We start from the raw sequence: 24,441 nt of genomic DNA on the forward strand, positions 1-24,441 counted from the left end.
AAAAAAACTGTGAGCCCTGGCTGGAAATTGTAATTCTCAGTTCTGGGGATAGGGAAACAGGAACTCATTGGAGTTCACTGGCCAGCCATGCTAGCTCCAGTTTTAATAGACGACCCCACCTCAAAAGTAGGGAGGAAACTGACTGAGAAAGATACCAGATGTCCATCTCTGGTCTCCCTCTATATGTGTACACACACCTACACTCATGCCAAAGATTTAAAAAAATGGAAAGAAAAAGCAAAGCAGGTCGAATAAGAACTGGAGGCAGAGGAGCAGCCGAAATGATAGAGGACACGAGGGAACGTCCATCCCAACGTCATAGGAATAAACATGACGTCAGAGGGAATGAGCTCTCAGGCAAAAGCTTTGATTAAAGGTGGTTCCTCCAGAAGGAGGGATGGCGTGAAGGAAGGGGCATGAGGGCAATGCTGACAGAGACGCAAGGGTCCCATAGCATAGCAGAGAATGAGCCCTAAAATGGAGTATATATAAGGTGTGGTAACTTAGGACAATGAATTTTTATTTTTTTAATATTTATTTATTTATTTATTATGTATACAATATTCTGTCTGTGTGTATGTCTGCAGGCCAGAAGAGGGCACCAGACCCTATTACAGATGGTTGTGAGCCACCATGTGGTTGCTGGTAGTTGAACTCAGGACCTTTGGAAGAGTAGGCAATGCTCTTAACCTCTGAGCCATCTCTCCAGCCCCTGACAATGAATTTTTAAACATAGACCTGGAACTCCTGGGTTCCTCTTGTTACTGCCTCCCATGGGCTGGGGTTATAGGCATGAGCTACCATTTCAAGCTGGAGATCTCTTTTAAAGAAATCTCTTCCTTCTGTCTTAAGAAGTTTTTTCTTGTATAGATATAGATCAGGCCTGGGAGGTAAAAATGGGCTTGATTGCTAACATCCATTTTAAAAAGCTGGGCTTCACTGCACACACTAGTCATCTTTGTGCTGGAGACAAGTGAATACCTGGGACTCACTAGTCAGCCAGTCTAGTGGGAGACTCCATTGCTAAGAAAAGGTGCCTGACAACCAACACCCAATGCTGTCCTGTGACCTCCACATGCAGGCACATACATCTGCATGCGCACACACACAGAGAGAGAGAGAGAGAGAGAGAGAGAATTAAAATATTAATAAATAATTTTTGGAGATTTCTTTTTATTTTTTTGTTTGTTTGTTTACTTGCTTTTTGAGACAGGGCTTCTCACAGCCCAGCAGCCCAGGATGGACTTCTCTATCCAGCCCAGGCTGGCCTGGAATTCACTCTGTAGACCAGGCTGGCCTGGAATTCACTCTGTAGACCAGGCTGGCCTGAAATTCACTCTGTAGACCAGACTGGCCTGGAATTCACTCTGTAGACCAGGCTGGCCTCAAACTGACGGAGATCCACCTACCTCTGCCTCCTGAGTGCGGGGATTAAAGGTTCATGCCACCACAGTTCAACTAATCTTTCGAGATTTCATGGGTGTCCTGAACCCAGTATATTTTGTCTCTGTGATATAAAGGAAGAGGATAAATGACAAAGGCAGATATATTTCTACTCATAGTCAAAAGAGGCAGAGAAAACATATTTTTACTTCTACATAATATGAATTAAGGGCTTGAGAATCCACCCATCACTGGTCCCCTCGTGTAGAGAAGAATTCCTAGGAAGACACTATCTGCTTAAGATGATTGGCTAATAAGGAGAATGACAATGTCTTGCGGCAGGATATCTGTTTACACTGTGTGAAGATGGGTCACTGTGTTTAATAAAGAGCAGAATGTCCAGTATATAGGCAGGAGAGAATAGGTGAGATTTCCAGGGAGAGAGGGAACTCTGGGAGGAAGAGAAGCAGGGAAACACCAGGAAAACACTGAAGAGGTCCGACATATTGTACTGAGTAGTGATAATCAAGTCATATCCAGAATGTAGATTAATAGATGCAGGCTAATTTAAGTTATAAGAGCTAGTTGGGTGTAAGGAGCCGTCAGGACGTCGCCCTTGTGAAATGGTGCTGGCGGTCCTGCAGCTTGGAGGTAAACAGATCCTTTTGATGTTGCCGCTTGGGGCTGAATACCCCTTGGCCTGCATTTGCATAACTGAGCCTTGTTCCCTAGCCCGAAGCCCCGGGCTTCAGCAGAATGGTATTCACCAATCAGGACAGTATCCGAGCCTCTCCAACTGCCGCTTGACTTTCGTTCTCTCGCTCCCTGCGCAAACTCGCTCTCTCTCTCCTCTCTCTCTCTCTCTCTCTCTCTCTCTCGCCCCAGGCTATCCCTTCAACCGAGAGGCTCCAATAAAGTGTGATTTGGGAAGAATCCTCAACTCGTGGTTGTTCTTGCTTGCTGGTCAAGCAGCGCGCCACAGTTGGGGACAAGCCTAAGCAAAGGCCAAGCTTTCATAATTCATAATTTCATAAGTCTCTGTGCTGTTATTTGAAGACTGGTGTTACAAAGATAATCTGACAAGAAAGCCTGCTACAGTTTCTCTTTTTTGGTTTGCTTAGTCTGTTTTTTTCAAGACAAGGTTTCTCTGTGAACAGTCTTGGCTGTCCTGGAAATCACTTTGTAGACCAGGCTGACCTCAGACTCACAGAGATACACCTGCCTCTGCTGCCTAAGTGCTGGGATTAAAGGTGTTCACCACCATGCCTTGCTCCCTGAAGAGCTATTCTTTGCTCATTTCTGGGTCAGACCTGACATCCTGATAAGCAGATTAAAAAAAACAAATAAACAAAAAAGCTTTTAGAATGCATAATTTAGCAAAACCCTGTCTAAGAACGCTAACAGCTAACGTCTGAGGCCTACACATGTTTCCTCTGCTCTAAATGACCAATTAATGTTTCCACCAAAGTATTTTTAAATGCTTTTGTTGTTATTTGTTTGCTTGTTTAGGAAAGGGTCTCACTGTGCAGCCCTGGCCGGCCGTGAACAAGAGATAAGTTTGCTTCTGTTAGGATTTAAGGCTTGTGCTGCCATGTCCTGCACAAAAATGCCTTCATCTATATTTTCTTTTGTTCCGTTACTGTAAAACTCTGCAAGGCTTAGTGGCATACACCATTAAACCCAGTACTCTGTAGGCAGAGGTAGGCAGATCTCTATGAGTTTGATACCAGTCTAGTCTACATAAAAAGTTCCAGGCTAGCCAAGGTTCATAGTGAGACCTTATCTCAAAAACAAAACAAAAACCATGAAACTGCTTGCAGATTGGAACATGGTGTTTGGAGAGACCTAAATACACATTCCTGGACCACGATCACTCAGATCTGGCGCCTGAAAGAGGTCACAGATGTGGTTTGGGTTTTGGTCTGTTTTTGTTTTGTACCACAGTGCTTGCTCCTTTATTCCTCCTTAGTTTCTTCATCAACAAAACAGGAGATCATCCAAATTCTTTCCAGGTTTATAGTTTGATTGTGCCTGGAAAGTCTTCCAAAGTCAACAGAAATCAGCCTTCTGATGCAATGCTTATCTCAAGTAGGCCAAGATAAGAATAGGATGTGTATATAGTGCTTGCCTGCACAAGCCTCGCGTGGGGCACAGCCAAGTGTTAGGTGTCAGCTGAACTGCACCTATTGGGAATGGCACCGGGGAGTAGAGTATGAGCCAGAGACACTTGACTCTGTCCAGAGACCTCCGCTCAGATGAAGACAGACAGGGTTCTTGACTCAATATGAAACAGAGTTGGAGCTTGGTAGGAAGAATTCACTGTGACTTAGCAGCAGCAACTTAGGTAGTTCTTAAATTTTTTCCTACCTTTTTTTTCTTCAATAAATGAGATTTAGAGTATTTCTGGGGACACCCTACGAGGAACCACAATCCATAAGATGAAACCAGGGTCATAAAGGTTGCATACGGAGGTTAATGCATTTTACTGTCAATGAGATTCCTATCAAACTGCAGTTCGCAGCTAAAAAGGAAAACGGTCTTATATTATCAGACCTTACTCAAGCTTTGTTGCTATTTGAGCATTCTGACCTGAAGCATCTCTATATGAAAAGAATGTGGCCTATATGTGATGCTTAAAGTCTGTTGACTTTAAGTCTCTTCTGGTAGGGGGTTTTCCCTTCCCACTTTTCCTTAATTTTCCTTGTTTTTTTTTTTTTTTTTAAAATCATGCTCACTATACTTCCTCCAGGGGAAGGTAATCCCACTAAGAGCACACACCTTGTGTGCCCTAGTGGAACAGTCCTTGTAGGAATGAAGATATTCCAGAGAGACTTGTGAGTCTCCCTTCTTGGTATCATTTGGAGGGATTGACCCCAGGAAATTGGAATTTCCCCAGGAGTCTCATCTTGAAGGAAGGAAAAGGCTTAGAGCCCGTGTCAACCTGAAGAGAAACTTGTTCACACAGACGACTTTTCAGGATAGACTGAAACTAAGCGGGACCATGACGGGCGGAACTTCTTAGCGAGACACACCTGTTGTCCTCTGTTTAAATGTCACGTCAGAATCCTGAAAATGGACTTGGGAATGGTGTGTGTCACTGGACCGTGTGACCGTTTCTCTGCTTTTTACTATTTTATTGGCTTTTTACAGATGCCAGGGCTCAGGTTCTGACACTCCCGAAACACCAGCGCCTAAGTCAGTATTTAGTTGGAACATCTTTAATAAACAGGCTAAGCGGTCGGTCCTGTTCCTTCAAAGTCACCAAGCCTTCAGTTTTCTCGAGGTCAGATACAAGGTCACTAAGGAACCTTGACAGTCTCTCCCTCCTTTACGGAGTCTGAAGGTCGGGGCTGAAGTCCTAACCTTACCTCATGAAACCCTAAGAGGCCTTGGAACCCCGGCCTGGGGCTCGGGCCGGCCCCTGTTGCCATGACAGCGGCTCCGCCCCCAACGCCGGAGCTCCGGGACTGTGATTGGCTGGGAGGCGGGCTCTTTCTCGAGATGGGTTCGCCGCCGCCATAGTACAGCGCTGCTCCCAGCGGAGGGTTCCGGCTGTGGCCAGTACCTCGGCGTCTCCGCGTCGCCCGGCAGGTCCGGGGCTCCGGTCCGTGCCGGTGCAGGCGCCGGCATGTGGCTGTGGGAGGACCAGGGCGGCCTCCTGGGCCCCTTCTCCTTCGTGCTGGTGCTGCTGCTGGTGGTGACGCGCAGCCCCTTCAACGCCTGCGTGCTCACCGGCAGCCTCTACCTCCTGCTGCGGCTCTTCAGCTTCGAGCCGGTGCCGTCCCGCAGGGCCCTGCAGGTGCTCAAGCCCCGTGACCGCGTGTCGGTCATCGCCCACCGCGGCGGCAGCCACGACGCGCCCGAGAACACGCTGGCGGCCATCCGGCAGGTGAGCCCCGCACGCCTTGGGCCTGACTAGCAGCTGGCCCGTCTCCGCAGCCCGGCCCCGCAGCCCTCCCCACTGCTTCTATTTCTAGAGTTCCGCAGGTACTTGTAGACTTGGTTTGTGCCAGACCCTGGGGTGACATCCGCGAACCAGGCAAAGATTCTTTGGCACGGCTTTCGTCGGAGTTGAGAGAGATAACATACTTTCTTAAGGGTGGGGAATGATGCAGTTGTGTAAGCAGAAGTAAAGGAGTGGACGGAAGGATTTGCCGCAGAGTAGGCTTGTATGGACTGGAGATGTGTGAACTGGAACTAAAATTACAAGGAACCTTGGGATCAGTGGGAAGTGTTCCAGGAATTGCTAATGGCAAGTGCAAAGGTCCTGAGGTGAGGCTGATGTTGGAGTGGTAAGGACCACAGCAGGTTTATCTGTGGTCCTGGCTTCGAGAAACAACAAAATTCAGCGTGTGGATGAACTGAGACATGAACCATGAACTAGGCCAAATAGGTTCTGAGTAAATGAGTGTTTCAAGACAGGGTTTCTTTGTGTAGTCCTGGCTGTCCTGGAACTCACTCCATAGAGCAGGCTGGCCTTGAACTAAGATCCACGTGCCTCTGCCTCCTGAGTTCTGGTGTTAAAGGCTTGTGCCACCACTACCTGGTGAGGCAAGATTAGTCCAAATTGCTCTTTTCACAGGGTGTATTTTTTTGTCCTCTACTTTACTTGGGTACTATCCCTATCTCTCCAAACACACCTTCATGGTCAACACTAGCAGCTGGACTCCTGGTCAATATTTGTCTCCCCTTTCCATAAGGCACCCCAGAGAATTTTGCTGTCCCCCTGCCCTTGTAAGTCTTGTTTTCGTGTTAATGACAGCTTGCATGGCAAGAGCATGTCAGTGAATTGCATTCATACATACTGGCTTTGTGTCTGTGGATTTAACTGTGGCTCAAAAATAGCCATGAAAAAAGTGTTGGCTCCGCTTAGCCACTTACAGTTTGTCTTGGGCATAAGAACTCTGAGAGGTGACTTGAGGGCTGTAGGAGGACATTCCTGGGATATATGCAAATACTACAGCTTTTAATCTTTCTTAGTTTGGTTTTTTTTATTTTTATTTTCTTTTTGAAACATGGCCTCAGTAGCTTTGGCTGCCTGGGAACTGGCTATGTAGACCTTGAACTCACCAAGATCTCCTGCCTCCCGCCTCCCTAGTGTTGGGAGTAAAGGCATGAATTACCACACCTGACCTTTCCATCTGGTCTCATATCTTCAATATAGACTGGTTAGGAAAACTGACTCCAACACACATAGCTCCTTCTGAAATAGAAATTCTCAACTTTCCTAATGCTGTGACCCTTAATACAGTTCTTCAAGTTGTGGTGACCCCAGCCATAAAATTATGTTTGTTGCTACTCTATATAATTTTGCTACTCTTATGAATTGCAATGTAAATCTATGTGTTTTCCAATGATCTTAGCAGGCCCCTGTGAAAGTGTAATTTGACCTCCTCCCCAAGGGTCATGGCCCACAGATTGAGAACTGCTGTTCTAGAATAAAGCTTTCTGATGGGAAGACTTGATGCTCTTTAGCATAGATTAAACTATTTTCCAGAATGTTTGAATGCAGGTTTTCCATGTTCTTTGTTCATCTTAAGGAACGTGCTCATAATCCAGTACTCTCTACTGAGCCTGTGGAGCACCCTAGTGTCAGTCCTAACCTCAGTCTCTCTGTTTGTAAAGTAGAAAGAATAATGGTATCTGTGAAATAGGTGATGTGGAGTCTGGACTAATGCACACAAAGCCTAGTGAATTGCGTGGGTGAGCTATTTCCTGGGGATCTAAAGACAGCTTGGTGCCATCTAGAGTGCCATCGCAGAATAAAGATGAGAAAACTAAATTTGAGGAAGGACAGCCTTTGAGTTGGTGGAGGGCGTGTCTATGCACATTGTCAGGAGAAGAGCAAAAACACCAATGGCTGTTGGCTCCAGTTCCACTTACCTTGATGTAAATTGCCTTAAAGAATACTCAGTTAACTGAGCACAGAACGTGTTCCTAAGTATTTGTTGACAGTGTGATTTGGCCAAGAGTATGTTTGCCTGGGTCAGTCACATTAAATAAATGAGGAAGTATATGTGTGATGCAAATCCAGTGCTCAGCCTGTTGCGTCCTAAGGAAGCAGGGTGAAATTCTCTGTGCCAATGAGCATGTCTTACGTGCAGTCACAATGACTCTTACATTGTACCAGCTGGATTCCTGGTCTGAAGAGGAAATGAAATGTGGCAGGTCAGCCTGCAAGAAGAGCAGGTCATTGTGGGCCGTCTTTTTAGCCATGAGATGCAAACTGCAGAGGACAGTTGTGTACTCTCTCTTGACTTGAAAAGACAGCAGTTCCAGCTGGGTGGTGGTGGCGCACGCCTTTAATCCCAGTAGAGGCAGGCGGATCTCTGTGAGTTTGAGGTCAGCCTGGTCTACAGAGCTAGTTTCAGAATAGTCAGGGCTACACAGTGAAACCCTATCTTGAAAAAAAAAAGTACACACACACACACATGCACAGAGCATTTCCACCAGATTTGTTTTTGTTCTGTCCTTCCCTTTGCATGTTTGTGTCTCAGAATTTGTGTTCTTAGACATTCTCTTGGGGACAGAGAGGTTTTGACTGATGGAGTCTCTGGCAGGTAATATGTTAATTACACAAAGAGAACTAGCTAAATGTGAAATGAATGGATTAAAAAAAAACAGGTGTTGTGACACACACCATTAATCTAGTACTCTGGAGGCAGAGACAAGTAGATCTTGAGTTTGAGGCCCACTTGGTCTACCAAGTGAGTTCCAGAACAGGTTCCAAAGCAACAGAGAAACCCTGTCGCAGAGAGAGAGAGAGAGAGAGAGAGAGAGAACACAAATTAGTGGCTTTCATTCATGTTAGTGCTCTTGTTAAAATACTGTGTGTCTCACCTCATTTATTTGTGTTGTGGCCAAATAACCATGGTGAAAAAAAATACAATTAAATGTCTAGCACGGCATCAAGAAATAAAGATATTGTTTGTATTATAGTGAAAGAAATATGTGGTGTACACTGAATTGTGATTTTTATGTTATAAAACATAACCCATGTTGATTTGCAGTACATTTCAACTTTAACTTGGGAATGTTGCAACCTTTAGTATTGTAAAGCTTTGTCACCAGCACAGACAGAAGCTTTTCCTAGAATGACTCGCTGAGCTTGTGTTGTTGTAATAGCTTGTGGGGAATACAAACTCTGAGCTGGGTTCCAAGCTCATCACAGGCTTTATTCCCACATCCTCACATCTCTGTGGAGCATGATAGGAATGCCATCTTAATGAGGAAGCTGAGCCTAGATAGATGGTAACTCAGCCTAGATGACACAGCCAGAGATGGAATTAGGACTGAAGGGACTTCATGGTCACTTAGGTGAAACTAAAAGACTGTGTGGATTTATAACTGTAGAATCAGGGTAGAAAATAATATTGAAATAAAGTCAAAACACCTCTAACCATAAACTTAACTGGTAAATCTGACTCATTGCCTTTGAAATGCGTGCTTAGAGGGACAGAATGCATAAGTATGGTGAGTCTGGAGTGCTTGCTGCATTAGCACAGTAGTGCATGTCCTCCATGGTACTTCGCCATGTGCTGAGCACATAAACCCTGTGAGGGAACAACAGGGAGTGTCACTCATGCCAGCCTTGAGGTGGCTGCTTCTTCTGCAACAGAGCCACTAATAGTAAAGTCACAGTGGTTTAGAGTACAGCATTTTTTTAAGAGTTGAGTACTCTGCCAGAAGGGGGCAGCAGATCCCATTATTGGTTGTGAGCCACCAGTGGTTGTTGGGAATTGAACTAAGGTCCTCTGGAAAAGCAGCCAGTACTCTTAACCACTGAGCCATATCTCCAGCCCAAATTTCTGAATCTTTGTCTAAAAGGTGGAGATATGACTAGTACTTGATTAATAATGTTTGTTGTAAGAATCAACTGAGTCAACCGGGCGGTGGTGGCGCATGCCTTTAACCCCAGCACTTGGGAGGCAGAGGCAGGCAGATCTCTGTGAGTTCGAGGCCAGCCTGGTCTACAAGAGCTAGTTCCAGGACAGGCTCCAAAGCTACAGAGAAACCCTGTCTCAAAAAACAAAACAAAACAAAAAAAAGAATCAAACAAGTTGTTAGATGTAAAACATAGTAATTCCTGAAAACTAGAAAAGCCTAAAAAAAGTAACTATTGTAACTTTATCATCATGTTTTATCATTCCCTTAGTTATGTCTGTTAAGGCTTTTTACTCTATACTGTATATGTTTGCAGTGAACCAAAATGAAAAACTGTGATCATAATGAGCATTTCCTGTGTTCATTGCGATGAGGAAGCCAAGGAGGCACACATCAGTGTGTTTCTAAGTTAGTGCTTAAATTTTATTAATTAGTTACTTATATGCAAAACAGAGGACTCTACCACTGAGCTATAGTGGGGCCTAAATTCTTTTTAGATAAATTCTAATATACCTTATTAAGCTTAACAACTTCTTGGTCCACATTCAGTGCTACAGACATGATCAAACAGTTGTCCCCTGGTCTTGGTGTTTCTCAGAGATGGTGAGGTTAAATCAACACAAGCCTGGTTCGTTTTGTTTATACCGGAGTTGTGAAATAACTGAGTAATGGGAGCACAGGGCAGTGACCAGCTTTCCCATCTAACAGCGTCCATAGACTTGCTGACCATGGCCTGCTTTTAGATAAGCAACTGTTCATGTTATTTTTGATAAAGATACCTCATTTTCCCACGTTTCTATGTTTTTAATACACCTTAGATATTCAAGTAAGGACATTGCAGACAGTATCCAGGAGCCCCGCTAGGAAATGAAAGATACTCTTCACAGAGCACTTACTGTAGAACATGTACACAGCAGCTCCCGCCCCATGAGAAACCTACATGAGGTGACTGTTTTGTATATTAGATAACCCCTCAAATATAATTTATGAAGTATTAAATGTATCAGCAGTTTCTTTAAAATATCATTGTTTTTTATAAGTTAAGTTTTTATACATTCTTGATAAATTACCTCAACCCTGGCCTTGATAATGGCCTTTTATATTGTATATTGTTACTAAAGTTGCCAGACTTGGTAATGGGCTTTGTATCTTGAACATAAACTGGCAACTTAGCTGCCACTGATAGTTAATCTTTTGGTCTTTTTAACTAGTCAGCGGTCCTTTTGTGTGTGTGTGTGTGTGTGTGTGTGTGTGTGTTTGGATTTTTGGCTTGTCATCCCTGCAAAAACGTTCATAATGAGCAAACATTTGCATGTCTACTTTCAGCTAGCCAATTTAGTCTTTGACTTAATTGCCAGGTCTCTTGGGAGTGATGTTTGCAGTGGTTAAGTAAATTGGCTTACAAGATGTCCTAGGCTTCCTGCAGCATAGATGATCCCTGTTGAATTTCATTGTGGCAGCTGACCCTACATTCTACAGTGAAACAGCTCCCAAAGGGTAAAGCTTATACAACAAAGCTTGTATAGCAAAATAAAGTATTGGGCAGTCTAAATGCAATCGAATTATTATACAAAATTTAAAAATGACTATATTTTATTCCTTACTGCTAAGTATAAGGGACTGGAGAGATGACTCAGTGGTTAAGAGCACTGCCTGCTCTTCCAAAGGTCCTGAGTTCAATTCCCAGCAACCACATGGTGGTTCACAACTATCTGTAATGAGATCTGGATGCCCTCTTGAGGAAGAGACCTGGTCAGTCATCCTCATCAGTTTAGACCATGAAACCCAGTATTTGAACAAGTTCAACAGAACCTCCATATACGGGCTGCCCATGCATGCTTCAGCATTGCCAGGGCATAAATTTCATTCAGATTTGAATTTCATAGTCAAAATGTTCAAAGCCACCATGACCCAGGAAAGGCTTGGGGCCGGAAGTCTCCTCTTTTTGCTGCTATGACAGTGGGAAGAGTGAGAGTTGAGACAACATTAACTTCCGTGGGAAACAAGTTCACGTGGGGGCCGCCTAGAAGAGGAAAGGGACAAACACTCGTAAAGGCAGCTGTTTGCTTCACCAGCCTTGTTGCTTTTCTTTCATGTTTATCTGTAAACATGTGATATCTGTAGCTGTTGACATTAATCTTGTTGATGTTTTTGTTAAGGCAGCTAAGAATGGAGCAACAGGTGTGGAGCTGGACATCGAGTTTACTTCTGACGGAGTTCCTGTCTTGATGCACGATAACACGGTAGATAGGACAACAGACGGGTCTGGCCGACTATGTGATCTGACATTTGAACAAGTTAGAAAACTTAACCCTGCAGCAAATCACAGACTCAGGTGAGTCACTGGCGTCATTACACAGGCCCTTCGGCCATCGTGGTGGTCCCAGGCAGACACTGTCATCTAAGTATGTCTGTTCCAGAAAAAGTTGTTTGTTTAAACTTAATGAGCCTCCCACGCAGTGAGCACACACACCAGCAACAGCAGAGATGCTGTGTAGGCATTTAACCCTTTCCCACTGGGAGGTATCCGGCCTCTGCAGCGTTCTCAGGATAATGATGCTGTCTGAGTTCTAGTCACTAATTGACGTTACTCACCACTATCCTTTACGTTAGGACACAGAGGCAGGAAGCGATGGCTGTCAGCTCTCTTACCTTCAGATACACCAACTTATTCTTTAAGCTGGTCAAGACATGATTCCACTGTTAAGCAACTCATCAGATCGATCCTTGCAACAACCTTGTGAGGAATCGTAGACTGTAAGGAGAAGTAGCCTAGTAAACTTCCGAAACAACACTGTCCCATCAGTGGTTATACTCTGTTCCCACATGGTGCAGTTCAAAGGCTGATCAGATCTGGTGTGGTTGGTACAACTGAAAAACTGAATTGTTCACTCAAGTATAGATATTTACACTTAAAAACAGTAGGTAGCTACCATACACTAATCTTGCTTACAGACAATTACGGAAAAGTTAAATGATCTACTCAAGAGTCAATGATGAGTTCATATAAGAATCAAGATTAGAGTGAATATCCCAGCTTCAGTTTGAAGAAACGTGGGCCATACCATATTGTCTCTGGTTGCCCTTCATGTCTCTTAATCCTGTAAAAAAAAAAACTAACTAAAAAATGTGTTTAGATGTCCAACTAGATTATGTCTTCTCATATCATCTGTATATGCGTGTATGGATACATGCACATACACACATGCACACATACACATGTACACACATGTGCACAAATTTATGTTCAGTGCTAGTTTTAGAAGGTGTTCCAGAGGAGTTCTGTTCTGAGTCCTCTGGAAGATAAGCAGCCCACACCAGTCATTACCTTGACTCGGCATGTCTAACTCACAGAAACCCTGAGCCCTTTCTTCCCCCCACCGAGAGCTGACCACACCCTGATAATTAAAACACCACATGATGTGCTTTGAAATTAGGCTGCTTAGATTCCTCCCCTTCTGTCTTTTTAATGTTTCTATTTACTTATTATTCTTTTATGTGTATGGGTGCTTTACCTGCATGTATATCTCTGTCAAATGCATGCCTGGTGCCTACAGAGGTTAGAAGACAGTGTTAGTCCCCTAGGACTGGAGTTAAAGATAGCTGGGAACTGCCATGTAGGTGGTGGGACTCAAACTTGGGTCCTCTGGAAGAACAGTCGTTGCTTTTATTCTGAGCCATCTCTCTAGCCCTGTCTTCATTGTGATAATAAAAACATGTGCTCGTTGTTTTTAATGTAATGCCAGTTCCCTGATCAGTGGCTGGTACTTCTTGAATATCAGTTGTCTGACCCAATGATGAAGGTCTGTTCCTCTGTAAGATGACTCAGACCTAAAAGAAATTAAAGTCAGCCAAAGCCAACTATCCTGGTGCTGCAAGGAATATCAATAACCTGAAGATCCAGAGCCCACTTTCTGAAGCTGCTTTTTGTGTTACCAGAAAGTCTCTACTCTTCTGTATTTAAGGGGAAGGCTGGCTTTAATATTACAAATTAGTAACCATTAGGAGGATGTCAGGTTCGAGACGGTTGGCCATCAAGCCTAACAACCCGAGTTCTAGCCTCAGGACCCACATCATGGGACCCACATCATGGTGGAAAGAGAGAACAATTTCCAGGAGTTTTTCTTTTTTTTTAATTTTATTTATTTTATTTTATGTACATTGGTGTTTCCCCTGCATGCATGTCTGTGTGAGGTTGCCAGATTCTAGAGTTACAGACAGTTGTTAACTGTCATGTGGGTGCTGGGAATTGAACCTGGGTCCTATGGAAGAGCAGTCAGTGCTCTTAACCACTGTACCATCTCTCCAGCCCCCAGGAGTTTTCCTCTGACCTCCACATATGTGCCATCACATGTGTGCCACCCTTCCCTTAAATAGATGTAACAGGAAGGCAGGGGTGGCCCACACCTTTAATCCCAACACTTGGGAGGCAGAAGCAGGCAGATTGCTGTGAGTTCAAGGTCAGACTGGTCTACAGAACAGCGGACAGTCAGCGGTACACAGAGAAACCCTGTCTCAAAAAAGCAAAATAATTGAATGAATGAATGTAATAGATTTTGGTTGTTTAAGATGTCAGGTTTAAAGTTAACACAACAGGGAAAGTGCTTCGGGTCAGTATCCCCATTTGGGATCAGCAAAGAAGGCATAGTATTAGAGTACCATCTTTTTTTTAAAAAAAAAAAAAAAGATTTATTTATTTATTGTATATAGTGTTCTGCCTACATGTATGCCTTCAGGCCAGAAGAGGGCACCAGATCTCATTATAGATGGTCGTGAGCCACCATGTAGTTGCTGGGAATTGAACTCAGGTTGTTTGGAAGAACAGTCAGTGCTCTTAACCGCTGAGCCATCTCTCCAGCCCTAGAGTAGCATCTTAATGTCTTCACATAACTACTTAAAGAGGTTTTTGATTGGTGTGTGTGTGTGTGTGATGTGCAATGGGTGTCTGTGCACCATGTGTGTACAGTGCTTAAGGAGTCTATAAGAGGACAGCAGATCCTCCTGCACTGGAGTTACAGACAGTTGTGACCTGCCATGTGATTGTTGGGAGCGAGGAATCAAGCCCTGACCCACTGGAAGAGCAGCCAGTGCTCTTAACCACTGAGGAATCTCTCTAACCCCACATAACTACTCTTAATTCCACAATTGTAATGAATAACTTTCCCAGTGATTGACTCCGAATGAAGTACTTGACTTAGATTAGAACCGTGTGTCAGGAAAAATAGGTGTTTTGACTCTAGCTAGTTAGGTGTAGTGATGCTGTGCCTGTAATCTAGTACTTAGCAAGAGGATCGGAAGTTCCAGTCATTCTGGGCTACATAGTAAGACCTTATCTTAGCAAATCAAAATAAGAGGGCAGGGTGTCAAGAGAGCAGCAAGCTTAGGGTTCCCTCCTGCTCTCTCCATGGAGTAGACATCAGCCCACATGGCTGGTGGAATTGCCTGTAACATGCAAATTATCCATGTGCCTTTTCAAGCCAAGATCTGATAGTAATAGGTTGGAATGGGCACAGATTAAACCATGTAGAGTGAAGCTTCATTGTGAGAGGAAGCTGATTTGTTGTGTATCAGGCCCTTAAGCTTCATTTTCTTTAGCAGAATGTATTTTATTTTAGACCAGTGGTTCTCAACCTTCCTAATGCTGTGGTGACCACCAACCATAAAAATTATTTTTGTTGCTACTTCATGACTGTAATTTTGCTCCTGTTATGAATTAAAATGTGAATATCTATGTTTGTAGATGATCTTAGGACCAGTAACCAGTAAACTTTGCTCTTTTTCTGTGCTACTGTGAGCCATTTCTTTATCCCCTCTTACAGAAATGAGTTCCCTGATGAAAAGATCCCTACCCTGAAGGAAGCCGTTACAGAGTGCCTCAACCACAACCTCACAATCTTCTTTGATGTCAAAGGCCATGCAGATATGGTACAGTTTATTCCATGGACTTTGCTTTTTTAAAGAGATGTCTTATGTAAGGCTTATCATCTTCAAAGCTAACCCTGTATTTTCTGGTTTATTCCTTTTTTAATGTTTACTATACTTACTTAATGGAAGTATAAAATGCACTTCATATTTTACATTTTGAAAATGCTTTTCTTTTACGGGAGCCCTTCCACAAGTCTTCCACCCTCACAGTGTCAGGTTATACAGAACACATTCTCAAAAGACGTGCTGTGAACAGTAAAGGGCACCTCTGCAGCAGACCACTCCCTGCACAAAAGCTGAGGGCTTGCCCACAGCCCCGTTCCTCACCTCTGTGTCCCAGGCTGAGGATGCGGGACAGGCGTGTCCCTCTGTGCGAGTGCCATCACTATATACAGTGCTGTTACTCAGTGAGTTGAACATCTGTTCTTTTCTCAGAAGATTGCTGCATTTTCTTCAAATGTGCATGAAATTCCTAAAAACAAAAACTTACAACATGTGCTGTGTCCACAAAAGCACATTGCATTGGAAATTGCTGATAAAACACAGTTCTGATGTCGTTGTCTAATAACCAGCTTTGGTATTTGTCCTGTAGTCCTAGTTATTAGTGCCCATCACTGGAGAATTCTTTTTTTAATATTATTTTTATTTATTTATTAAGTATACAGTGTTCTGCCAGAAGAGGGCACCAGATCCCATTATAGATGGTTGTGAACCACCATGTGGTTGCTGGGAATCGAACTCAGGACCTCTGGAAGAGCAGCCAGTGCTCTTAACCTCTGAGCTATCTCTCCAGCCCCTGTATTTTTTAATTTTTTTAATTTTTTTTAAATTTTTATTGAGCTGTACATTTTTCTCTGCTCCCCTCCCTGCCTCTCCCCTCCCTTTCAACCCTCTCCTAAGGTTCCCTATGCTCCCAATTTACTCAGGAGATCTTGTCTTTTTCTACTTCCCCACTGGAGAACTCTTAATCCCAGGAAATAATTTAAAGCAATTATTAGAACCAGAAGTATGAACGTAAGTGTACACTTGAATTTTATTATAGTAAACTCCCATTTTTAAGGAAAGAGGAGAATGTTTGTAACTTATTATTCCGATAAACTGATGGTTATAAGTATAAAAATACTTAGGTTTTCCTGCCACCAGAATTCCTGAAGAACCTATTCTACTTCAGTAGGTCAGACTTGAGGATTTTACAGGTCCACATCACAGGAGGAAGGAACACTGAAGAAGTCTAACATGGGGGTCAAGTGAATTTCTAAATATTTATTTGTGTATTTGGTGCCCAGGATTGAACACAGAGCTCACACGTGCTAAACATGTGCCTGCCTACCACCCAGCTGTGCCCACAGTCGCAACACACGTGTCTTTAATGAGCACCTCAGGCTTTGTTGCTGATATTGTCTCTGTTGGGAGCCCTGACGGGTCCCACGTTTCACCCAGAGTGCTGTTCTTCCTGTCTGGTTTTGTTTGCTTGTTTGTTTGTTTGTTTTAATGGGGGGGATAAGAAGAAACTGTTTAAAACCCTTCAGCCCCTTGTTTCCTTATGGCGCTTACAGTATTCAGCCAAGGTTGGTAGAACACAGTGATCTCATTGCCCAAGATGGCAGTACAGGGGCAGGTGCTGGCAAGAAACCCGAGTTAGTAGAGCCCTGAAACAAGGGTACAGGCTCTGGACTCTGACAACCTTGGCAGAGCTGTGTGCTTGCTACAGGGTAAACTTGACTTGCTCCACTTTCCTTGTGGATAAAAGGGGAATAATGGAATGATCATATGGGGTAATGAGAAGTTACCTTCTCTCCCAGTTCATTAGTGTAACTTCTGTGCTCCCCTCTACTTTGGGGGAGTGTGTGTCATGTTCCAGAATCAGCAGTGTTCAACAGTGGTGATGTCTGTGGTGTCTGGTGACTCTTACTGTGTTAGCCGCTACTGATATTCATTCAGAAGGTTAGAGATGTTAGTTTGGAAACTCTGTTACCTCTCCCTTGTCTATTAGCTGGGCTGCTGTAGAAAGAGACTTGGGTTCCACTTGGGGAGAGTTGAGAGACTTCCAGCTCTTTCCCATCCCCCTCACCCCTGTTGCTTCCCTTGCATTCTCCATGATGGATGGTGGATCCCTCAGTCCTCTGTCCTGAGCAAATCACCCTCTGGAGTCCCCAGCTGGGAGCCTCAGGCATCTCCTAGGCTAGGTAGACGGAGGGCATGAAAGAACTCTTCCTTCCTAGTGATAGATAAAGCAGAGTCAGAGGAAGGGCGTTTGCAGTTTTGCTCCTAGCTTCCTCTGGCCTATATGACTTCCATGCTGCCCCAAAGTGCGTTCTTGGTGAACCTCTCAACGTGGTGGTAATATAGCAGTACCTGGCTGCTTTCTTCTGCTGCTGTGAATTTAAAATGTACCTCAGTGTCAGTAAAGGTGGCCACTGCTTCCAGCATCACCATATGCGGTATTGGCACACGTCTGATTCAGTGTCTAGTGTTTGCACTCACCATACCCTAGCTACTTGCTGGCCCAGTGGTGTTTTGGTAGATTTTAACTACATGGATCTCTATTGTACAGGCTTCTGCTGCTCTAAAGAATATATACATGGAATTTCCACAGCTGTACAATAACAGTATGGTCTGCTCATTCTTGCCAGAAGTCATCTATAAGGTAAGTCTGATTTTTTTTCCTGTATCACATTAGGTTAGTTGCTGGAGGTAATAGCAGCAGGCCCTGCGAGTATAAGGTAGATGCCTGACACACTGAACTGAATGCAGCCACAGTCAAGGGGCTCTTTGTTATGACAGGGGAGTCTCTCAGGGTGCTCGCTTGCTGCTCACAGCCCTCTTCAGAGCACCTTCTCTTAGCCAAGCACATTGCAAGCTCATTCATGTCACCTCGGTAAACATCGTCAGAAGGAACACAAGTCCACAGCCCTACTTCCTAAGTAACAGTAAACATGCCTTAACAACAGCTCTTGCCATGGGACACCCTCATAATCCCAGCACTTGGAAGAACGAGACAGGCGGATTTGAGTTTGAGGTCTGCCGGGGCTGTATAATGAAGCCCTGTCTCAAACAACAGCAACAAAACCCTCTTCTGTAGTGTTTCAGATGCACATAAAAACGGTTACTACATGAATCCCCTGTAGCCATGATCTTGCTTGTTTCCTCTGCCCCATTGATCTTCCCCAGTAAGCCCTTGCTTACTGTCACCAAAGAGTAGAAAAACAAAAATTTTGTGTCTCAGGAGTTCCATGAATGCCTTTATTTTTTTAAAATAAAAATTGGTTATTTATAGTTTAAAAGAATGTTCATTTGCATCAATATCCAAATAAGGTATCCCTTCCCCCCCTCATATGTTCATTGGAGAAACCAGATGCTTATATCTGAATGTGCACATGTGTGCATGTAGCATGTGTGCCACACACGCGCGCATGTGTGTGTACTGCTAGAGCCCCATGCTCTGCCACTGAGCTATGTCCCTAGTCCTGACATTATTTATGTTGTTGCGTCTATCCATGTCTGGGTTTGGTGATTGTTCACGCATGAGATTTTACAGATTCGCCCCCACTTTGCTTCCTATAAACTGGTAAAGTTAGCTAAGAACTCATTTAGTTAGGATTGATTGTTCTCAGCAAGGTTATGTCCTAGTGGGAGGTGTGTGCCCATCAGGAGACTTCATCTCTTGGGCTGTTGCAGCTTTGTCATGGATTCTTGGTGTCATTGGCCAAGTCTGTCAGTTTACTAGGAAGTTATGAAATGTTAATATTTTATTCAGAATCTAGAATTCATCTATAAATGAGATTCATGATCTATCTATAGTTCCCCTATAGAAAGGTAATTACTTAGTCTTTCTCTTTATTTGCTATCTTACAAAGTAATGAGTTCAGTGGCATCCTTCCACTATGGTTAACAGAGTATACATTGAAAATGTTTGCAGTGGGACCGTGCCTGCCAGTCCAGGCCTTCACAGGATGAGGTCATGGGGCTTACAGACAATTGGATTCAAGCTTTCCAGGCTTACTTGGTCACAGAGGCCTTTAGAGTGTGTAATGCTCTCCTATGGAGCTGAGAGCACAGCCTGAGGTACTTCCTCCCAGGCTGCCCCATTCCTGCTCTGCCCATCTCCCATCTCCTCACAGCCCCTCTTCTTTCCTTCTCTCTCCCTCCCCTCCCCAAAGCTCTTCAGTCCTACCATGAACAGGGTTGAAATTAACCAGTCCATCTTGAAATGATTGTGCCTCCATCCTCATTGAGTTCCGAATTTAAATTGCTCTTCAATTAATTCAACTAGAAGTTTATCTTCATGGCATTATTAAAATTAACCCTAAAAGTTAGGTGTGGTGGTGTGCATCTGTAACCAGCATTTTGGAGCCTGAGGCAGGTTTGGCCAGCCTGAACTACAAAAGATCCTGTCTCCAAAAACCCAGACAAGCAATCAAATAAACCTTTACCCCGCGGTTGACCTTTTCTCTCTCACTTGCTCTGTGTGTTTCTACTGAACCTGGGGCCTCCTCTGCTGCCACTCTGTGTTTGGGCTCCCTCCAGCCCAGTTCTCTCACTTGGATAGGAGTGCAGTTCCTGTAGAGCTGTGAGAAAGAGGGCCTCGGTTGTACTGCATATTGAATACCTTCATCTGTTGTGTTTTCTCAAAGGATTTGTGAGAGATGATGTACTTAGTAGCCATGGGGCTAGGCACCATGGCCTTCTCATCAAAAGGATATTTGGTAAATCTAAAATACTAAGAAATTGTAGACTTATGAGATGATCATTTTATTTTCCAAAATTTCATTTCAGATGAGACAAGTGGATCAGAAAGTAATAACAGCCCTAACTCACAGGCCTTGGAGCCTGAGCCATACTGGAGATGGGAAGCCTCGCTACAATGCCTTTTGGAAGCAGTCCATATTTGTGGTGTTGGACATCTTGCTTGACTGGAGCATGCACAATGTCTTGTGGTACCTTTGTGGAATTTCAGCCTTCCTCATGCAGAAGGATTTTGTCTCCCCGTAAGTTGGAAGTTCTCTCTTGGCCTCACATGTCCCGAGTGCTCTTTCTGGGAAGGAGGGGATAGAGCAGTGGGCAGACTGGGTTGTTTGTGTTGTTTGTGACTCTCAGTGCCTGTGCCTGGTAGGTTAGAGTGGTGTCAGCTGTTGGAAGAGTGTGGGAAGATGCCAGGCGTAGTTCACTGGTTCAGAACAGGCCGATTAGATATTCTCAATGTTACAGGTTTTATTTGTTTGTTTTTTTGCTTGTATATGTGGTGTTTGTATATGCTTGTGTGTGCCTGAAGCTCACTGATGCAGCTGGTCCAGCTAGTCAGCTTCTTCTCAGGGTCATCCCCACCTCCTGAGCACTGGGATTACAGGTGGGCTGCCATGTCTCCCAGCTTTTATGTGGGTGCTGGGACCCAGTTCAGGTCTCCATGCTTGCATGACAAACACTTTTTAAAAATTATTTTAAAACAATAAATTACAATTTTCTATAGCATATCAATTGTGTAATATATCTGTACATTCTTGATGTGTCTGTCAGTATTGTGGCAGAGCTGACACATCACCGCTCACCTCATCGACTCCCTTCTTGTTGTTGTGGGGGCTTTGCATGGCAAGCACTGCAGTGCACCGTCTCTCCAGCCCAGTTTTTAGTGCATTTAAACAAAACGGAAGTGACGGTGAGAGTGCATTGCTAATGACCGGCTCCTTTTGAGAACTCAACAGGGGCGGGGCTCAGCCTCCCAGCTTCCGTCCTCCCTCTGCTCATCCCCGCAGACTCTGACCTGCTGACATCTCTGAGCCTGTCCTTTGGCAGTTTTACAGCTGTGGGTCCATATGACTTCCAGCTTGTTCATGCGTTCAACCCAGCAGCCCTTTGGGTACTGCCAACAGTGCCGCCAGGTGCTGCATAAGGAAGCTGAGGGTGCAGTGGTGAAGTCGTGCTCTCTGCCTGGAAAGCATGTTCATGTCCTGTAGAAGGTCAATGTCCAGCAGGGCAGAGATGCCGACCCAGTGTTAAGTCCAGTAAATATAAAATCACAGCTGAGGGCTGGGAAGGTGGCTCAGTGGGTAAAGTGCTTCTTGTAGAAGCCCTGGCACCTGATGTCAGATCGACAGCACCCATGTAAAAGCTAGTACAGTGGCATGTGCCTGTACCCCCAGTGCTCAGGGACCACACCAGCAGATTCTGGGGACCAGTCTAGCTGGAGCTCCAAGCTCCAGGTTCATTGAGAAACCTTGTCTCAAATAAGACGGAGAACAGTAGCAAAAGACAAGAGACAACAGCTTCAAGGCCAGTAGAGTAGTGCATAGACATTATATTCTGACCTAGTCTGGACGGGGTGGGGATCCCAGAGAAGGAATGGGATGGTAATTGTTACCCTAGTGCCACAGGCCTGAAATCCCAGAAACCCTGGAGGCCAAAGCGGGAGGATTGCGAGGTCAAGGCCAACCTGGGCTATAGTGAGAACTTGTTAGAAAAGAAAATGGATAAGAGGGCTGATGATCCAGTTGAGTGATGAGTGCCTCCCACATGTCCAGGGCTCAGCTGTGAACCCCAGCTTCTCTGTGTCACTTGTTAAAGCAAGTTTAGCCCCGCTGCTGTCAGGGAGGGCCAGTACTGTGGGACCATGTGAGGAGGTGGGCATGGTGGAGGGGGAGAGGCTCACACTTGTGTCCCTTTTACCCGCATTTACCAAAGATGCCTTACTTGGCATCTTTGTTGAAGGTGTTGTTCAGTTGCACACCAGGGTAGCTCATTCATCTTGAGAAATACCCAGTTCTTGTTTTTGGACTATGGACCTTTGTCTGCCTGGAAGTCCCTGAGTCATCTTGGGCCTGTGAATCTGAGAGAATGTGATTGTCCTTGGCTTGCTGTTTAAGGTGTGTGTCTGATTTGTATCTCAGCAACTGCTTTTCATTGCAACCTTTGCCCTATGGGGACACGGGAGAAGGTCAGTGCACTTTCAGGAATTCTGTTCACCATGATGCAGGGCAGGACTCCAGGAGTGAACTAAGTTCTACCTGTGAATTGAAAGGAAGGAGGGGAAAGCTCAGGGTGCTGCTGCTTACCCTGAGATAGAGTGGAGGAGGGAAACGCTCATGAAGTGCGATGTGGAGGGGCTTGTTCTCTTGGTGAATAGAAGGAGTCCGGCTTCGGCAATACAGAAGGAAACAGGCAGTGTGGTGTAAGAGGAAAGAGACAGGCCAGGCCCAGTGTTAAGGACATTGGTGACTGAAGCGTTTGAAGCTGGGATGGTGTAAAGGAAGCACACAGTGTGCTGGGTTCCCCACACTCTCCCAACTCTATTAGGAGCACAGGGCATGCCGGGTTCCCATCACTCCATTGACTGTATTAGGAGCACAGGGCATGCCGGGTTCCTAGCATCCATTGACTGTATTAGGAGCACAGGGCTTGCCGGGTTCCCAGCACTCCTTGACTGTATTAGGAGCACTGGGCATGCCTGTTTCTCAGCCTTCTGCAGTAGGAGGGCACCTGGAGGCTCTCTGGGAACTGCTGATACTCACATGCTCAATTCCAGGGACAGCTGCTCGTTCTAATGCAATTGCTATTTCCCTTTCTCCAGGGACTATCTGAAGAAGTGGTCAGCTAAAGGAATCCAGGTTGTTAGTTGGACCGTCAACACCTTTGATGAAAAGAATTACTACGAGTCCCATCTTGGGTCCAGCTACATCACTGACAGCATGCTAGAAGACTGTGCACCTCACTTCTAGATTTCCTGGGAGGAAATATGATAGCAAAACTGCCTGGAGGCCTCTCGCAGAGACATCAGAGTATTCTGTTAGCACAAGCCTGGGGCTCCCGGAGCTCACACTAGCAATAGCTGTATTTTCACCTCACAAGCTGAAACTAGTTGTGGCCACCATGCTCCAGGGAAGGCTCAACACTGTCCTTGAAAATCTGGATCTGCGAAAAGGCAGGATGGTCCTGCCCCAAACCCGCCGAGGGTACAGAGCCATGAGGATGAGCAAAGTGGGTCCTGCAGTTAGGACACAGGCATCAATGCATGGGGCTTGCACGATCACTCCGAGTTGACATTTTAAATCTTGCCATACTTCAGTAATTCATTTATTTCCAATATTGTCGTCAGCTCTGTTTACGGCGACCTGTAGGTGTCAAACTTGTGACCATACTAATAAAATCATTGAAAGGTGAGCAGAGTGCAAACTGTGTACCAAGTCTTCGGTCCTAAAATGTCGGAGTTTCGGGGGGAGGCTGCTCTCTGCAAGCTGGAGGCCTCACCTGCTTTAGTCACAGTGCAGAGGAAGCCAGGAGCACCCCAAGGAATTTTTGGTGACTTGTTAGCATAAGCACTTCTGACCACCAGGGGGCAGAGCGGCGGCTTGCTTGGGATCTCAAGCACACACTGCCTCTTAAACAAATGGAACTGGAGGACAAGTGGGGAAGCACAGAGCACTGGGCAGGGAGCACAGCCTCAAAACAGCGGGGACCGTGCTCAGGGGAACTACTGTTCCTTTTTTTCTAGTCATTAGACTAGGAGCTAAATGAGGCATTTATATTCACAATCATCTGCTACCCTCCAAAAAAGCTTACGAATGTGTTAGTATCATCTTTATTGATGAGGAAGCTGAGGCACCACTAACTTAGTTACATACCTGAGTCCAGAACACAATTGGCAGTCAGTATTCAATCCCGGGTGATCTGACTCGGTCTTCATCATCCCTACATTAACAAAGAAGGCTTCTATTGGGAGCCTAGCAGTTTTGTTTTTATTTTTTATTTTTTACATTTTTGTTGGGGAAGGAAATAACACAAGCCATCATTGCTGCCATGGTAGTTAGAAGACCTGCAAAAGTCTGTCCTGTCCCTATGTGGGTCTCTGGGATTGAACTCAGATCCCTGGCCTTGGTGGCAAGCACTTTTACATGCTGAGTCCTCTCACCAGTCCTTAAGTAGCTTTTTGGTGTTTTGTTTTTGGATGCTAGAAATGGAACCTAGGCTTTACACAATAAGGCTTTCTGTCAGAGTTATACCACTAGCCCTCTTTTTAAAAAGATTTAAGCCAGGCAGTTGTGGTGCACACCTATAATCCCAGCACTCTGAAGGCAGAGGCAGGCAGATCTCTGAGTTCAGGCCAGCGTGGTCTGCAGAGTGAGTTCTAAGACATCCGGAACTATACAGAGAAACACCCATTTCAAGCAAAGTCAAAAATGTTAAAGAACACTTATGTGGGTGTGAGTGGAGATCAGAAGACAGCATGCCTGAGCCCTGTCCTTACACCATGTGCATCCC

The 24,441-nt window shown here is 44.8% G+C and overlaps 1 protein-coding gene across 2 annotated transcripts; it reads left to right on the forward strand.

Moving 5' to 3' along the window:
• Positions 1-4,911: 4,911 nt before the first annotated feature.
• On the forward strand, positions 4,912-23,343 carry Gde1 (glycerophosphodiester phosphodiesterase 1). 2 transcript variants are annotated; one of them, XM_048460358.3, is made up of 6 exons: positions 4,912-5,272; positions 11,427-11,602; positions 15,087-15,192; positions 17,747-17,839; positions 19,969-20,180; positions 22,754-23,343. In XM_048460358.3, the coding sequence occupies exons 1-6, from the start codon at positions 5,012-5,014 to the stop codon at positions 22,899-22,901; spliced, it is 996 nt and encodes a 331-aa protein (XP_048316315.1). In that variant the 5' UTR covers positions 4,912-5,011; the 3' UTR covers positions 22,902-23,343. The 2 variants fall into 2 exon arrangements, with proteins under 2 accessions (XP_048316315.1, XP_048316316.1); XM_048460359.3 differs by having other exon boundaries at positions 5,134-5,272; positions 11,431-11,602.
• Positions 23,344-24,441: the final 1,098 nt, after the last annotated feature.

This window comes from Myodes glareolus, chromosome 7 (genome assembly GCF_982192425.1).
Source record: "Myodes glareolus chromosome 7, mMyoGla1.1, whole genome shotgun sequence".
Lineage (NCBI taxonomy): Eukaryota > Metazoa > Chordata > Mammalia > Rodentia > Cricetidae > Myodes > Myodes glareolus.

Bases quoted from the DNA above. Each gene is read 5' to 3' on its own strand.
- Gde1 (XM_048460358.3), top strand. From the start codon at position 5,012: ATGTGGCTGTGGGAGGACCAGGGCGGCCTCCTGGGCCCCTTCTCCTTC. The intron at 5,273-11,426 runs GTGAGCCCCGCA...GTTTTTGTTAAG, and splicing joins CGCTGGCGGCCATCCGGCAG to GCAGCTAAGAATGGAGCAAC. The intron at 17,840-19,968 runs GTAAGTCTGATT...ATTTCATTTCAG, and splicing joins TGCCAGAAGTCATCTATAAG to ATGAGACAAGTGGATCAGAA.